Here is a 16,477-nt window from a genome sequence, read left to right as displayed (position 1 = left end):
ACCAGGTTGATAATACCTTTCCCAGACATGGCAGTAACAAACACTGGGTGTTGTTCTAGAAATAACAGATGTTGAAGGTGTGCTAACTGCTGTGGTCCCTGGGATGGTGGTTGTCCTTGGGCAGTTGGGGTTTTCCTCACAGCACCTAACACGAACCTGGTAGTTGAAGCATATACTGAACTTCCCAACCTGGTCCTCATTGTTGCAAACAAGGCCTAAACTGACATCACACTGCAAGACTTGACCAATGTTCTCAATACTAACATTAGGAAAGTTTTCTGCCCGACATTCAATGTCTTTGGGCTGTCCACAAATCAAAACTCCCGCTGCCCTAAAGTTGTGATAGGTTTCGAAGTCTCCGTCTCCAGGTCCTGAGGAGGGGAAATCAACATCAAGCCATTTGCTCCAGGTGCATATAGGATCACAAGTGGTAGTTGCTGTAGTGGTTGCTGTAGTGGCCGCAGTGCTTGGGGCTGCGATTGAGGGCCTCACGGTGGAAGGAGAGGCTGTGGTGCCCTTTGTGCTTGTGCTGGGTACTTGGGTTGTAGTGGTTGGAGTCGAACTCGAGTAGGTGGGGTGTGTAGAAAAATGGGTGGTGGGCTGGGTGACAGGTGTGACAGTCGTGGAGGTATGTGGCAAAGTCTTCATTGTGCTCTGGATGGAAATAATGGTCTTTGTGCTGGCTGCCATGGTTGTAGGTGTTGAGGCTGTTTCTCTGGCTGTGGTCCTGCGTGGCACAGTGACAGTAGTGGTGCTGATAAGAGTGGTCGTAGGCGGTGTGCTGCCTGTTGTGGTCTCTGGGGTGGTGGTTGGACTTGAGCAGTTGGGGTTTGGCTCGCAGCACTTGACACGTACCTGGTAGTTGAAGCATATCTTCAACTTCCTGACTTGTTCCTCATTTTTGCACACGAGCCCGAAATTGATGTCGCAACTCACATTCTGACCGACGTTGTGGATACTTATATTAGGAAAGTTCTCAGCACGGCACTCAATGTTTATAGGCTGTCCACAGATCTTCTCTCCTGCTGCCCTAATGTTCTGGTAGGTTTCAAAGTCTCCATCTGACGATCCTGCGGTGGGGAAATCAACATCAAACCATTTGCTCCACATGCATATCTGCTCACAAGCGGTAGCTGGTGTAGTTGTTGTGGTGCTTGGGGCCAGTGTTGAGGGCCCCACGGTGGATGGAGAAACTGTGGTGCCCGTTGTGCTCGTGCTGGGTGGTTGGGTTGTAGTGGTTGGAGTCGTTTTGTAGTGGGTGGGTTGTGTAGACAAGTGGGTGGTGGACTGCGTGGCAGTTGTGACAGTTGTGGAGGTGTGAGGGAGAGTCTGCGTTGTGCTCTGGGTGGAAATAGTGGTCCTTGTGCTGGTTGGCAGGCTGGTAGTTGTGGAGGGTGTTTCAGAGGTGGTTGTTTCAGTGCGCACAGTAGTTACGGGTGTGCTGGTTCCTGTCGTAGAAGGTGGGCTCGTGAGGCGCGTAGTGACCACGGTTGTGCGATGCGTGGTTGAGATGACCTCTGTGCTGCTTTCCGTGGTTGTAGGTGGTGGGGATGTCTCTGTGGCTGTGGTTCTGGGTGGCACAGTGACAGTGGTGGTGCTGATTAGTGTGGTCGGAGGCGGTGTGCTGCCTGTTGTGGTCTCTGGGGTGGTGGTTGGACTTGAGCAGTTGGGGTTTGGCTCGCAGCACTTGACACGTACCTGGTAGTTGAAGCATATCTTCAACTTCCTGACTTGTTCCTCATTTTTGCACACGAGCCCGAAATTGATGTCGCAACTCACATTCTGACCGACGTTGTGGATACTTATATTAGGAAAGTTCTCAGCACGGCACTCAATGTTTATAGGCTGTCCACAGATCTTCTCTCCTGCTGCCCTAATGTTCTGGTAGGTTTCAAAGTCTCCATCTGACGATCCTGCGGTGGGGAAATCAACATCAAACCATTTGCTCCACATGCATATCTGCTCACAAGCGGTAGCTGGTGTAGTTGTTGTGGTGCTTGGGGCCAGTGTTGAGGGCCCCACGGTGGATGGAGAAACTGTGGTGCCCGTTGTGCTCGTGCTGGGTGGTTGGGTTGTAGTGGTTGGAGTCGTTTTGTAGTGGGTGGGTTGTGTAGACAAGTGGGTGGTGGACTGCGTGGCAGTTGTGACAGTTGTGGAGGTGTGAGGGAGAGTCTGCGTTGTGCTCTGGGTGGAAATAGTGGTCCTTGTGCTGGTTGGCAGGCTGGTAGTTGTGGAGGGTGTTTCAGAGGTGGTTGTTTCAGTGCGCACAGTAGTTACGGGTGTGCTGGTTCCTGTCGTAGAAGGTGGGCTCGTGAGGGGCGTAGTGACCACGGTTGTGCGATGCGTGGTTGAGATGACCTCTGTGCTGCTTTCCGTGGTTGTAGGTGGTGGGGATGTCTCTGTGGCTGTGGTTCTGGGTGGCACAGTGACAGTGGTGGTGCTGATTAGTGTGGTCGGAGGCGGTGTGCTGCCTGTTGTGGTCTCTGGGGTGGTGGTTGGACTTGAGCAGCTGGGGTGTGGCTCGCAGCACAGGACACGTATCTGGTAGTTATGGCACAGGTTGTCTTTTCCGGTTTGGTCCTTGTTCTTGCACACCAGCCCAAAGTGGACGTCACAGTGCACGACTTGACCAACTTGGTCGATGCTTATGTCCTGTTGGTTTTCAGCTCGGCACTGAATGTCTCCAGGCTGTGCACAGATCTTTTCTCCTGCTGCCCTAATGTTTTGGTAGGTTTCAATGTCTCCCTCTTCTGGTCCTGAGGACGGGGTATCAACATCAAACCATTTGCTCCATGTGCATATGGGCTCACAAGTGGTAGTTGCTGTAGTGGTTGTGGGGCTTGGGACCGGAGTTGAGGGTCTCACAGTGGATGGAGAGGCTGTGGTGCCCATTGTGCTCGTGCTGGGTGGTTGGGATGTAGTGGTTGGAGTCGTTTTGGAGCGGGTGGGTTGTGTAGACAAATGGGTGGTGGACTGGGTGGCAGTCGTGACAGTTGTGGAGGTGTGAGGGAGAGTCTGCGTTGTGCTCTGGGTGGAAATAGTGGTCTTTGTGCTGGTTGGCAGGCTGGTAGTTGTGGAGGGTGTTTCAGAGGTGGTTGTTTCAGTGCGCACAGTAGGTACGGGTGTGCTGGTTCCTGTCGTAGAAGGTGGGCTCGTGAGGGGCGTAGTGACCACGGTTGTGCGATGCGTGGTTGAGATGACCTCTGTGCTGCTTTCCGTGGTTGTAGGTGGTGGGGATGTCTCTGTGGCTGTGGTTCTGGGTGGCACAGTGACAGTGGTGGTGCTGATTAGTGTGGTCGGAGGCGGTGTGCTGCCTGTTGTGGTCTCTGGGGTGGTGGTTGGAATTGAGCAGCTGGGGTGTGGCTCGCAGCACAGGACACGTATCTGGTAGTTATGGCACAGGTTGTCTTTTCCGGTTTGGTCTTTGTTCTTGCACACCAGCCCAAAGTGGACGTCACAGTGCACGACTTGACCAACTTGGTCGATGCTTATGTCCCGTTGGTTTTCAGCTCGGCACTGAATGTCTCCAGGCTGTGCACAGATCTTTTCTCCTGCTGCCCTAATGTTTTGGTAGGTTTCAATGTCTCCCTCTTCTGGTCCCGAGGACGGGGTATCAACATCAAACCATTTGCTCCACGTGCATATGGGCTCACAAGTGGTAGTTGCTGTAGTGGTTGTGGGGCTTGGGACCGGTGTTGAGGGCCCCACAGTGGATGGAGAGGCTGTGGTGCCCTTTGTGCTCATGCTGGGTGGTTGGGTTGTAGTGGTTGGAGTCGTTTTGTAGTGGGTGGGTTGTGTAGACAAATGGGTGGTGGACTGGGTGGCAGTTGTGACAGTCGTGGAGGTGTGAGGGAGAGTCTGCGTTGTGCTCTGGGTGGAAATAGTGGTCTTTGTGCTGGTTGGCAGGCTGGTAGTTGTGGAGGGTGTTTCAGAGGTGGTTGTTTCAGTGCGCACAGGAGTTACGGGTGTGCTGGTTTCTGTCGTAGAAGGTGGGCTCGTGAGGGGCGTAGTGACCACGGTTGTGCGATGCGTGGTTGAGATGACCTCTGTGCTGCTTTCCGTGGTTGTAGGTGGTGGGGATGTTTCTGTGGCTGTGGCTCTGGGTGGCACAGTGACAGTGGTGGTGCTGATTAGTGTGGTCGGAGGCGGTGTGCTGCCTGTTGTGGTCTCTGGGGTGGTGGTTGGACTTGAGCAGCTGGGGTGTTGTTCGCAGCACAGGACACGTATCTGGTAGTTATGGCACAGGTTGTCTTGTCCGGTTTGGTCCTTGTTCTTGCACACCAGCCCAAAGTGGACGTCACAATGCACGACTTGACCAACTTGGTCGATGCTTATGTCCTGTTGGTTTTCAGCTCGGCACTGAATGTCTCCAGGCTGTGCACAGATCTTTTCTCCTGCTGCCCTAATGTTTTGGTAGGTTTCAATGTCTCCCTCTTCTGGTCCCGAGGACGGGGTATCAACATCAAACCATTTGCTCCATGTGCATATGGGCTCACAAGTGGTAGTTGCTGTAGTTGTTGTGGGGCTTGGGACCGGTGTTGAGGGCCCCACAGTGGATGGAGAGGCTGTGGTACCCTTTGTGCTCGTGCTGGGTGCTTGGGATGTAGTGGTTGGAGTCATTTTGTAGTGGGTGGGTTGTGTAGACAAGTGGGTGGTGGACTGGGTGGCAGTTGTGACAGTCGTGGAGGTGTGAGGGAGAGTCTGCGTTGTGCTCTGGGTGGAAATAGTGGTCTTTGTGCTGGTTGGCAGGCTGGTAGTTGTGGAGGGTGTTTCAGAGGTGGTTGTTGCAGTGCGCACAGTAGGTACGGGTGTGCTGGTTTCTGTCGTAGAAGGTGGGCTCGTGAGGGGCGTAGTGACCACGGTTGTGCGATGCGTGGTTGAGATGACCTCTGTGCTGCTTTCCGTGGTTGTAGGTGGTGGGGATGTCTCTGTGGCTGTGGTTCTGGGTGGCACAGTGACAGTGGTGGTGCTGATTAGTGTGGTCGGAGGCGGTGTGCTGCCTGTTGTGGTCTCTGGGGTGGTGGTTGGAATTGAGCAGCTGGGGTGTGGCTCGCAGCACAGGACACGTATCTGGTAGTTATGGCACAGGTTGTCTTTTCCGGTTTGGTCCTTGTTCTTGCACACCAGCCCAAAGTGGACGTCACAGTGCACGACTTGACCAACTTGGTCGATGCTTATGTCCTGTTGGTTTTCAGCTCGGCACTGAATGTCTCCAGGCTGTGCACAGATCTTTTCTCCTGCTGCCCTAATGTTTTGGTAGGTTTCAATGTCTCCCTCTTCTGGTCCTGAGGACGGGGTATCAACATCAAACCATTTGCTCCATGTGCATATGGGCTCACAAGTGGTAGTTGCTGTAGTGGTTGTGGGGCTTGGGACCGGAGTTGAGGGTCTCACAGTGGATGGAGAGGCTGTGGTGCCCATTGTGCTCGTGCTGGGTGGTTGGGATGTAGTGGTTGGAGTCGTTTTGGAGCGGGTGGGTTGTGTAGACAAATGGGTGGTGGACTGGGTGGCAGTCGTGACAGTTGTGGAGGTGTGAGGGAGAGTCTGCGTTGTGCTCTGGGTGGAAATAGTGGTCTTTGTGCTGGTTGGCAGGCTGGTAGTTGTGGAGGGTGTTTCAGAGGTGGTTGTTTCAGTGCGCACAGTAGGTACGGGTGTGCTGGTTCCTGTCGTAGAAGGTGGGCTCGTGAGGGGCGTAGTGACCACGGTTGTGCGATGCGTGGTTGAGATGACCTCTGTGCTGCTTTCCGTGGTTGTAGGTGGTGGGGATGTCTCTGTGGCTGTGGTTCTGGGTGGCACAGTGACAGTGGTGGTGCTGATTAGTGTGGTCGGAGGCGGTGTGCTGCCTGTTGTGGTCTCTGGGGTGGTGGTTGGAATTGAGCAGCTGGGGTGTGGCTCGCAGCACAGGACACGTATCTGGTAGTTATGGCACAGGTTGTCTTTTCCGGTTTGGTCTTTGTTCTTGCACACCAGCCCAAAGTGGACGTCACAGTGCACGACTTGACCAACTTGGTCGATGCTTATGTCCCGTTGGTTTTCAGCTCGGCACTGAATGTCTCCAGGCTGTGCACAGATCTTTTCTCCTGCTGCCCTAATGTTTTGGTAGGTTTCAATGTCTCCCTCTTCTGGTCCCGAGGACGGGGTATCAACATCAAACCATTTGCTCCACGTGCATATGGGCTCACAAGTGGTAGTTGCTGTAGTGGTTGTGGGGCTTGGGACCGGTGTTGAGGGCCCCACAGTGGATGGAGAGGCTGTGGTGCCCTTTGTGCTCATGCTGGGTGGTTGGGTTGTAGTGGTTGGAGTCGTTTTGTAGTGGGTGGGTTGTGTAGACAAATGGGTGGTGGACTGGGTGGCAGTTGTGACAGTCGTGGAGGTGTGAGGGAGAGTCTGCGTTGTGCTCTGGGTGGAAATAGTGGTCTTTGTGCTGGTTGGCAGGCTGGTAGTTGTGGAGGGTGTTTCAGAGGTGGTTGTTTCAGTGCGCACAGGAGTTACGGGTGTGCTGGTTTCTGTCGTAGAAGGTGGGCTCGTGAGGGGCGTAGTGACCACGGTTGTGCGATGCGTGGTTGAGATGACCTCTGTGCTGCTTTCCGTGGTTGTAGGTGGTGGGGATGTTTCTGTGGCTGTGGCTCTGGGTGGCACAGTGACAGTGGTGGTGCTGATTAGTGTGGTCGGAGGCGGTGTGCTGCCTGTTGTGGTCTCTGGGGTGGTGGTTGTACTTGAGCAGCTGGGGTGTGGTTCGCAGCACAGGACACGTATCTGGTAGTTATGGCACAGGTTGTCTTGTCCGGTTTGGTCCTTGTTCTTGCACACCAGCCCAAAGTGGACGTCACAATGCACGACTTGACCAACTTGGTCGATGCTTATGTCCTGTTGGTTTTCAGCTCGGCACTGAATGTCTCCAGGCTGTGCACAGATCTTTTCTCCTGCTGCCCTAATGTTTTGGTAGGTTTCAATGTCTCCCTCTTCTGGTCCCGAGGACGGGGTATCAACATCAAACCATTTGCTCCATGTGCATATGGGCTCACAAGTGGTAGTTGCTGTAGTTGTTGTGGGGCTTGGGACCGGTGTTGAGGGCCCCACAGTGGATGGAGAGGCTGTGGTACCCTTTGTGCTCGTGCTGGGTGCTTGGGATGTAGTGGTTGGAGTCATTTTGTAGTGGGTGGGTTGTGTAGACAAGTGGGTGGTGGACTGGGTGGCAGTTGTGACAGTCGTGGAGGTGTGAGGGAGAGTCTGCGTTGTGCTCTGGGTGGAAATAGTGGTCTTTGTGCTGGTTGGCAGGCTGGTAGTTGTGGAGGGTGTTTCAGAGGTGGTTGTTGCAGTGCGCACAGTAGGTACGGGTGTGCTGGTTTCTGTCGTAGAAGGTGGGCTCGTGAGGGGCGTAGTGACCACGGTTGTGCGATGCGTGGTTGAGATGACCTCTGTGCTGCTTTCCGTGGTTGTAGGTGGTGGGGATGTCTCTGTGGCTGTGGTTCTGGGTGGCACAGTGACAGTGGTGGTGCTGATTAGTGTGGTCGGAGGCGGTGTGCTGCCTGTTGTGGTCTCTGGGGTGGTGGTTGGAATTGAGCAGCTGGGGTTTGGCTCGCAGCACTTGACACGGACCTGGTAGTTGAGGCATATCTTCAACTTCCCGAGTTGCTCCTCATTTTTGCACACGAGCCCAAAATTGACATCACAACTCACGTTCTGACCGACGTTGTGGACGCTTATCTTAGGAAAGTTCTCAGCACGGCACTCAATGTCTATAGGCTGTCCGCAGATCTTCTCCCCAGCTCCCCTAATGTTCTGGTAGGTTTCAATGTCTCCATCTGACGATGCTGAGGTGGGAAAATCAACATCAAACCATTTGGTCCACGTGCATATCTGCTGACAAGTGGTAGTTGCTGTAGTTGTTGCGGTGCTTCGGGCCAGTGTTGAGGGCCCCACAGTGGATGGAGAAGCTGTGGTGCCTGTTGTGCTGCTGCTGGGTGGTTGGGTTGTAGTGGTTGGAGTCATTTTGGAGTGGGTGGGTTGTGTAGACAAATGGGTGGTGGACTGGGTGGCAGTTGTGACAGTCGTGGAGGTGTGAGGGAGAGTCTGCGTTGTGCTCTGGGTGGAAATAGTGGTCTTTGTGCTGGTTGGCAGGCTGGTAGTTGTGGAGGGTGTTTCAGAGGTGGTTGTTTCAGTGCGCACAGTAGTTACGGGTGTGCTGGTTTCTGTCGTAGAAGGTGGGCTCGTGAGGGGCGTAGTGACCACGGTTGTGCGATGCGTGGTTGAGATGACCTCTGTGCTGCTTTCCGTGGTTGTAGGTGGTGGGGATGTCTCTGTGGCTGTGGTTCTGGGTGGCACAGTGACAATGGTGGTGCTGATTAGTGTGGTCGGAGGCGGTGTGCTGCCTGTTGTGGTCTCTGGGGTGGTGGTTGGACTTGAGCAGCTGGGGTGTGGTTCGCAGCACAGGACACGTATCTGGTAGTTATGGCACAGGTTGTCTTGTCCGGTTTGGTCCTTGTTCTTGCACACCAGCCCAAAGTGGACGTCACAATGCACGACTTGACCAACTTGGTCGATGCTTATGTCCTGTTGGTTTTCAGCTCGGCACTGAATGTCTCCAGGCTGTGCACAGATCTTTTCTCCTGCTGCCCTAATGTTTTGGTAGGTTTCAATGTCTCCCTCTTCTGGTCCCGAGGACGGGGTATCAACATCAAACCATTTGCTCCATGTGCATATGGGCTCACAAGTGGTAGTTGCTGTAGTTGTTGTGGGGCTTGGGACCGGTGTTGAGGGCCCCACAGTGGATGGAGAGGCTGTGGTACCCTTTGTGCTCGTGCTGGGTGCTTGGGATGTAGTGGTTGGAGTCATTTTGTAGTGGGTGGGTTGTGTAGACAAGTGGGTGGTGGACTGGGTGGCAGTTGTGACAGTCGTGGAGGTGTGAGGGAGAGTCTGCGTTGTGCTCTGGGTGGAAATAGTGGTCTTTGTGCTGGTTGGCAGGCTGGTAGTTGTGGAGGGTGTTTCAGAGGTGGTTGTTGCAGTGCGCACAGTAGGTACGGGTGTGCTGGTTTCTGTCGTAGAAGGTGGGCTCGTGAGGGGCGTAGTGACCACGGTTGTGCGATGCGTGGTTGAGATGACCTCTGTGCTGCTTTCCGTGGTTTTAGGTGGTGGGGATGTCTCTGTGGCTGTGGTTCTGGGTGGCACAGTGACAGTGGTGGTGCTGATTAGTGTGGTCGGAGGCGGTGTGCTGCCTGTTGTGGTCTCTGGGGTGGTGGTTGGAATTGAGCAGCTGGGGTTTGGCTCGCAGCACTTGACACGGACCTGGTAGTTGAGGCATATCTTCAACTTCCCGAGTTGCTCCTCATTTTTGCACACGAGCCCAAAATTGACATCACAACTCACGTTCTGACCGACGTTGTGGACGCTTATCTTAGGAAAGTTCTCAGCACGGCACTCAATGTCTATAGGCTGTCCGCAGATCTTCTCCCCAGCTCCCCTAATGTTCTGGTAGGTTTCAATGTCTCCATCTGACGATGCTGAGGTGGGAAAATCAACATCAAACCATTTGGTCCACGTGCATATCTGCTGACAAGTGGTAGTTGCTGTAGTTGTTGCGGTGCTTCGGGCCAGTGTTGAGGGCCCCACAGTGGATGGAGAAGCTGTGGTGCCCGTTGTGCTGCTGCTGGGTGGTTGGGTTGTAGTGGTTGGAGTCATTTTGGAGTGGGTGGGTTGTGTAGACAAATGGGTGGTGGACTGGGTGGCAGTTGTGACAGTTGTGGAGGTGTGAGGGAGAGTCTGCGTTGTGCTCTGGGTGGAAATAGTGGTCTTTGTGCTGGTTGGCAGGCTGGTAGTTGTGGAGGGTGTTTCAGAGGTGGTTGTTTCAGTGCGCACAGTAGTTACGGGTGTGCTGGTTTCTGTCGTAGAAGGTGGGCTCGTGAGGGGCGTAGTGACCACGGTTGTGCGATGCGTGGTTGAGATGACCTCTGTGCTGCTTTCCGTGGTTGTAGGTGGTGGGGATGTCTCTGTGGCTGTGGTTCTGGGTGGCACAGTGACAAGTGGTGGTGCTGATTAGTGTGGTCGGAGGCGGTGTGCTGCCTGTTGTGGTCTCTGGGGTGGTGGTTGGACTTGAGCAGCTGGGGTGTGGCTCGCAGCACAGGACACGTATCTGGTAGTTATGGCACAGGTTGTCTTTTCCGGTTTGGTCCTTGTTCTTGCACACCAGCCCAAAGTGGACGTCACAGTGCACGACTTGACCAACTTGGTCGATGCTTATGTCCTGTTGGTTTTCAGCTCGGCACTGAATGTCTCCAGGCTGTGCACAGATCTTTTCTCCTGCTGCCCTAATGTTTTGGTAGGTTTCAATGTCTCCCTCTTCTGGTCCCGAGGACGGGGTATCAACATCAAACCATTTGCTCCACGTGCATATGGGCTCACAAGTGGTAGTTGCTGTAGTGGTTGTGGGGCTTGGGACCGGTGTTGAGGGCCCCACAGTGGATGGAGAGGCTGTGGTGCCCTTTGTGCTCGTGCTGGGTGGTTGGGATGTAGTGGTTGGAGTCGTTTTGGAGTGGGTGGGTTGTGTAGACAAGTGGGTGGTGGACTGGGTGGCAGTTGTGACAGTTGTGGAGGTGTGAGGGAGAGTCTGCGTTGTGCTCTGGGTGGAAATAGTGGTCTTTGTGCTGGTTGGCAGGCTGGTAGTTGTGGAGGGTGTTTCAGAGGTGGTTGTTTCAGTGCGCACAGTAGGTACGGGTGTGCTGGTTCCTGTCGTAGAAGGTGGGCTCGTGAGGGGCGTAGTGACCACGGTTGTGCGATGCGTGGTTGAGATGACCTCTGTGCTGCTTTCCGTGGTTGTAGGTGGTGGGGATGTCTCTGTGGCTGTGGTTCTGGGTGGCACAGTGACAGTGGTGGTGCTGATTAGTGTGGTCGGAGGCGGTGTGCTGCCTGTTGTGGTCTCTGGGGTGGTGGTTGGAATTGAGCAGCTGGGGTTTGGCTCGCAGCACTTGACACGGACCTGGTAGTTGAGGCATATCTTCAACTTCCCGAGTTGCTCCTCATTTTTGCACACGAGCCCAAAATTGACATCACAACTCACGTTCTGACCGACGTTGTGGACGCTTATCTTAGGAAAGTTCTCAGCACGGCACTCAATGTCTATAGGCTGTCCGCAGATCTTCTCCCCAGCTCCCCTAATGTTCTGGTAGGTTTCAATGTCTCCATCTGACGATGCTGAGGTGGGAAAATCAACATCAAACCATTTGGTCCACGTGCATATCTGCTGACAAGTGGTAGTTGCTGTAGTTGTTGCGGTGCTTCGGGACCGGTGTTGAGGGCCCCACGGTGGATGGAGAGGCTGTGGTGCCCGTTTTGCTCGTGCTGGGTGGTTGGGATGTAGTGGTTGGAGTCGTTTTGGAGTGGGTGGGTTGTGTAGACAAGTGGGTGGTGGACTGGGTGGCAGTTGTGACAGTTGTGGAGGTGTGAGGGAGAGTCTGCGTTGTGCTCTGGGTGGAAATAGTGGTCTTTGTGCTGGTTGGCAGGCTGGTAGTTGTGGAGGGTGTTTCAGAGGTGGTTGTTTCAGTGCGCACAGTAGGTACGGGTGTGCTGGTTCCTGTCGTAGAAGGTGGGCTCGTGAGGGGCGTAGTGACCACGGTTGTGCGATGCGTGGTTGAGATGACCTCTGTGCTGCTTTCCGTGGTTGTAGGTGGTGGGGATGTCTCTGTGGCTGTGGTTCTGGGTGGCACAGTGACAGTGGTGGTGCTGATTAGTGTGGTCGGAGGCGGTGTGCTGCCTGTTGTGGTCTCTGGGGTGGTGGTTGGACTTGAGCAGCTGGGGTGTGGCTCGCAGCACAGGACACGTATCTGGTAGTTATGGCACGAGTTGTCTTTTCCGGTTTGGTCCTTGTTCTTGCACACCAGCCCAAAGTGGACGTCACAGTGCACGACTTGACCAACTTGGTCGATGCTTATGTCCTGTTGGTTTTCAGCTCGGCACTGAATGTCTCCAGGCTGTGCACAGATCTTTTCTCCTGCTGCCCTAATGTTTTGGTAGGTTTCAATGTCTCCCTCTTCTGGTCCCGAGGACGGGGTATCAACATCAAACCATTTGCTCCATGTGCATATGGGCTCACAAGTGGTAGTTGCTGTAGTTGTTGTGGGGCTTGGGACCGGTGTTGAGGGCCCCACGGTGGATGGAGAGGCTGTGGTGCCCGTTTTGCTCGTGCTGGGTGGTTGGGATGTAGTGGTTGGAGTCGTTTTGGAGTGGGTGGGTTGTGTAGACAAGTGGGTGGTGGACTGGGTGGCAGTTGTGACAGTTGTGGAGGTGTGAGGGAGAGTCTGCGTTGTGCTCTGGGTGGAAATAGTGGTCTTTGTGCTGGTTGGCAGGCTGGTAGTTGTGGAGGGTGTTTCAGAGGTGGTTGTTTCAGTGCGCACAGTAGGTACGGGTGTGCTGGTTCCTGTCGTAGAAGGTGGGCTCGTGAGGGGCGTAGTGACCACGGTTGTGCGATGCGTGGTTGAGATGACCTCTGTGCTGCTTTCCGTGGTTGTAGGTGGTGGGGATGTCTCTGTGGCTGTGGTTCTGGGTGGCACAGTGACAGTGGTGGTGCTGATTAGTGTGGTCGGAGGCGGTGTGCTGCCTGTTGTGGTCTCTGGGGTGGTGGTTGGATGTCTCTGTGGCTGTGGTTCTGGGTGGCACAGTGACAGTGGTGGTGCTGATTAGTGTGGTCGGAGGCGGTGTGCTGCCTGTTGTGGTCTCTGGGGTGGTGGTTGGAATTGAGCAGCTGGGGTGTGGCTCGCAGCACAGGACACGTATCTGGTAGTTATGGCACAGGTTGTCTTTTCCGGTTTGGTCCTTGTTCTTGCACACCAGCCCAAAGTGGACGTCACAGTGAACGACTTGACCAACTTGGTCGATGCTTATGTCCTGTTGGTTTTCAGCTCGGCACTGAATGTCTCCAGGCTGTGCACAGATCTTTTCTCCTGCTGCCCTAATGTTTTGGTAGGTTTCAATGTCTCCCTCTTCTGGTCCCGAGGACGGGGTATCAACATCAAACCATTTGCTCCATGTGCATATGGGCTCACAAGTGGTAGTTGCTGTAGTGGTTGTGGGGCTTGGGACCGGTGTTGAGGGCCCCACAGTGGATGGAGAGGCTGTGGTGTTCTTCACAGTGAACGACTTGACCAACTTGGTCGATGCTTATGTCCTGTTGGTTTTCAGCTCGGCACTGAATGTCTCCAGGCTGTGCACAGATCTTTTCTCCTGCTGCCCTAATGTTTTGGTAGGTTTCAATGTCTCCCTCTTCTGGTCCCGAGGACGGGGTATCAACATCAAACCATTTGCTCCATGTGCATATGGGCTCACAAGTGGTAGTTGCTGTAGTGGTTGTGGGGCTTGGGACCGGTGTTGAGGGCCCCACAGTGGATGGAGAGGCTGTGGTGCCCTTTGTGCTCGTGCTGGGTGGTTGGGATGTAGTGGTTGGAGTCGTTTTGGAGCGGGTGGGTTGTGTAGACAAATGGGTGGTGGACTGGGTGGCAGTTGTGACAGTTGTGGAGGTGTGAGGGAGAGTCTGCGTTGTGCTCTGGGTGGAAATAGTGGTCTTTGTGCTGGTTGGCAGGCTGGTAGTTGTGGAGGGTGTTTCAGAGGTGGTTGTTTCAGTGCGCACAGTAGGTACGGGTGTGCTGGTTCCTGTCGTAGAAGGTGGGCTCGTGAGGGGCGTAGTGACCACGGTTGTGCGATGCGTGGTTGAGATGACCTCTGTGCTGCTTTCCGTGGTTGTAGGTGGTGGGGATGTCTCTGTGGCTGTGGTTCTGGGTGGCACAGTGACAGTGGTGGTGCTGATTAGTGTGGTCGGAGGCGGTGTGCTGCCTGTTGTGGTCTCTGGGGTGGTGGTTGGAATTGAGCAGCTGGGGTTTGGCTCGCAGCACTTGACACGGACCTGGTAGTTGAGGCATATCTTCAACTTCCCGAGTTGCTCCTCATTTTTGCACACGAGCCCAAAATTGACATCACAACTCACGTTCTGACCGACGTTGTGGACGCTTATCTTAGGAAAGTTCTCAGCACGGCACTCAATGTCTATAGGCTGTCCGCAGATCTTCTCCCCAGCTCCCCTAATGTTCTGGTAGGTTTCAATGTCTCCATCTGATGATGCTGAGGTGGGAAAATCAACATCAAACCATTTGGTCCACGTGCATATCTGCTGACAAGTGGTAGTTGCTGTAGTTGTTGCAGTGCTTCGGGCCAGTGTTGAGGGCCCCACAGTGGATGGAGAAGCTGTGGTGCCCTTTGTGCTGCTGCTGGGTGGTTGGGTTGTAGTGGTTGGAGTCATTCTGGTGTGGGTGGGTTGTGTAGACAAATGGGTGGTGGACTGGGTGGCAGTTGTGACAGTTGTGGAGGTGTGAGGGAGAGTCTGCGTTGTGCTCTGGGTGGAAATAGTGGTCTTTGTGCTGGTTGGCAGGCTGGTAGTTGTGGAGGGTGTTTCAGAGGTGGTTGTTTCAGTGCGCACAGTAGGTACGGGTGTGCTGGTTCCTGTCGTAGAAGGTGGGCTCGTGAGGGGCGTAGTGACCACGGTTGTGCGATGCGTGGTTGAGATGACCTCTGTGCTGCTTTCCGTGGTTGTAGGTGGTGGGGATGTCTCTGTGGCTGTGGTTCTGGGTGGCACAGTGACAGTGGTGGTGCTGATTAGTGTGGTCGGAGGCGGTGTGCTGCCTGTTGTGGTCTCTAGGGTGGTGGTTGGACTTGAGCAGCTGGGGTGTGGCTCGCAGCACAGGACACGTATCTGGTAGTTATGGCACAGGGTGTCTTTTCCGGTTTGGTCCTTGTTCTTGCACACCAGCCCAAGGTGGACGTCACAGTGCACGACTTGACCAACTTGGTCGATGCTTATGTCCTGTTGGTTTTCAGCTCGGCACTGAATGTCTCCAGGCTGTGCACAGATCTTTTCTCCTGCTGCCCTAATGTTTTGGTAGGTTTCAATGTCTCCCTCTTCTGGTCCCGAGGACGGGGTATCAACATCAAACCATTTGGTCCACGTGCATATGGGCTCACAAGTGGTAGTTGCTGTAGTGGTTGTGGGGCTTGGGACCGGTTTTGAGGGCCCCATGGTGGATGGAGAGGCTGTGGTGACCTTTGTGCTCGTGCTGGGTGGTTGGGATGTAGGGGTTGGAGTCGTTTTGGAGTGGGTGGGTTGTGTAGACAAACGTGTGGTGGATTGGGTGGCAGTTGTGACAGTTGTGGAGGTGTGAGGGAGAGGCGGCATGGTTGTAGCTGTTGTGGTTGTTTGTTTTTGAGTAACCTGATGTTTTATGGGAACTGTTGTTGTCCGTGTGTGTATTACAACTGGTTTTGTTTGTAGAGTTGTTTGGCATTGTGTCATTTCTTTTTTACAGCATTCAATTTGTATTTCGTAGTCTAAGCATATGTGTTGGAATTGATCTCTGTTATGGCATATCAATCCTTCAGTTTTGCTGCATGTCACATTTTGGTTTAAATCTTTCAAACTTGTATTGGGGAACCTGACTGCTCTGCATTTAACATTCTTTGGTGTTTCACAAATAGAATATCCTTTTGCCTTTATGTTTTTTAATGTTTCGAAGTCTCCATCATTTATTTCATGCATTGGATAATGTATGTTATACCACTGTGACCATTTACAGATTTCCTTTGTGCAAGAAGAAATTGTTGAAGAAATAGTGGTTATAGGTTTTGTACCTGTGGTTTGTAGAACGGAGCTTGTCATGGTGATTGGTTCTGTGACTGAAGTTGTTGAAAGACTTGTGGTTGTCATGGTACTCGTTGACAGGGTTGTTGTTTTATATTTTGTGGAGGTAGGTTGTGCTGTAGCTGTGGAATGTATAAAAGTTGTAGTGGTTTCTGGAGGGATAGTTTCTGCGACAGTACTTGCTGTTTCAGTTGGGCTTACTGTAGTTGGAGTTTTGTAGTCACATGGTACAAAAGTACAGCAGTAGATTTTGATCTGATAATTGTCACACTTCATTGGATATTGGTCCTTGTTATAACATATAAGACCTGCTGTTGTATTGCATTCTACTTTTTGCGCAATTTCATTTAATGGTGTGTTTGGATATTCCTTTGCTCTGCATTCGACATCCTTTGGAGCTTTGCAGATTTTGTAACCTTCAGCTCTTAAGTTATCAAATGTATCAAAGTCTTCATCATTTTCCCCGGTGTCTGGATAAGTCACATCATACCACTGTGACCATTGACATACTTCATAAACACATTGTGATATAGTTGATGGTACTGTAATTAAAAACAAAAAAACAAAATAAACAAACATAAAAGTATTATACTAAAAATATACTACTATATTTTCTTTTTTAAGTTATATATACGAAAAAAGTTCCCATAAATATTCTCTTTTCGTTATACTGCATACATTGAATATTTTTCTAAAGCCAGGTGCTAGCATGTTAAGTCTATAAGACAACCATTTCAGGTTAGTTTAATTATAATTAGTATCATTATTAAAAATAGAGAAAATAACACTCAATGTATAAACTTA

At 52.8% G+C, this 16,477-nt stretch overlaps 1 protein-coding gene across 1 annotated transcript in view; it reads right to left on the bottom strand.

Moving 5' to 3' along the window:
- The window catches only part of LOC149871401 (uncharacterized), a 64,775-nt gene that overhangs the window by 17,386 nt on the left and 30,912 nt on the right, over window positions 1-16,477 (bottom strand). Inside the window, exons 31-35 of the mRNA XM_090034617.1 lie at window positions 13,706-16,215; window positions 12,620-13,113; window positions 11,596-12,195; window positions 10,057-11,270; window positions 3-9,878 (exon numbers count right to left, since the gene is read on the bottom strand). Of these exons, the coding sequence (XP_089890743.1) occupies window positions 3-9,878; window positions 10,057-11,270; window positions 11,596-12,195; window positions 12,620-13,113; window positions 13,706-16,215 (14,694 nt within the window). The remainder of the gene's footprint in view (window positions 1-2; window positions 9,879-10,056; window positions 11,271-11,595; window positions 12,196-12,619; window positions 13,114-13,705; window positions 16,216-16,477) is intronic.

This window comes from Crocodylus siamensis, chromosome 2 (genome assembly GCF_052110815.1).
Source record: "Crocodylus siamensis isolate JL-2025a chromosome 2, ASM5211081v1, whole genome shotgun sequence".
In the NCBI taxonomy this organism is placed as follows: Eukaryota; Metazoa; Chordata; order Crocodylia; family Crocodylidae; genus Crocodylus; species Crocodylus siamensis.
This window is presented reverse-complemented; position numbering and strand designations above follow the sequence as displayed.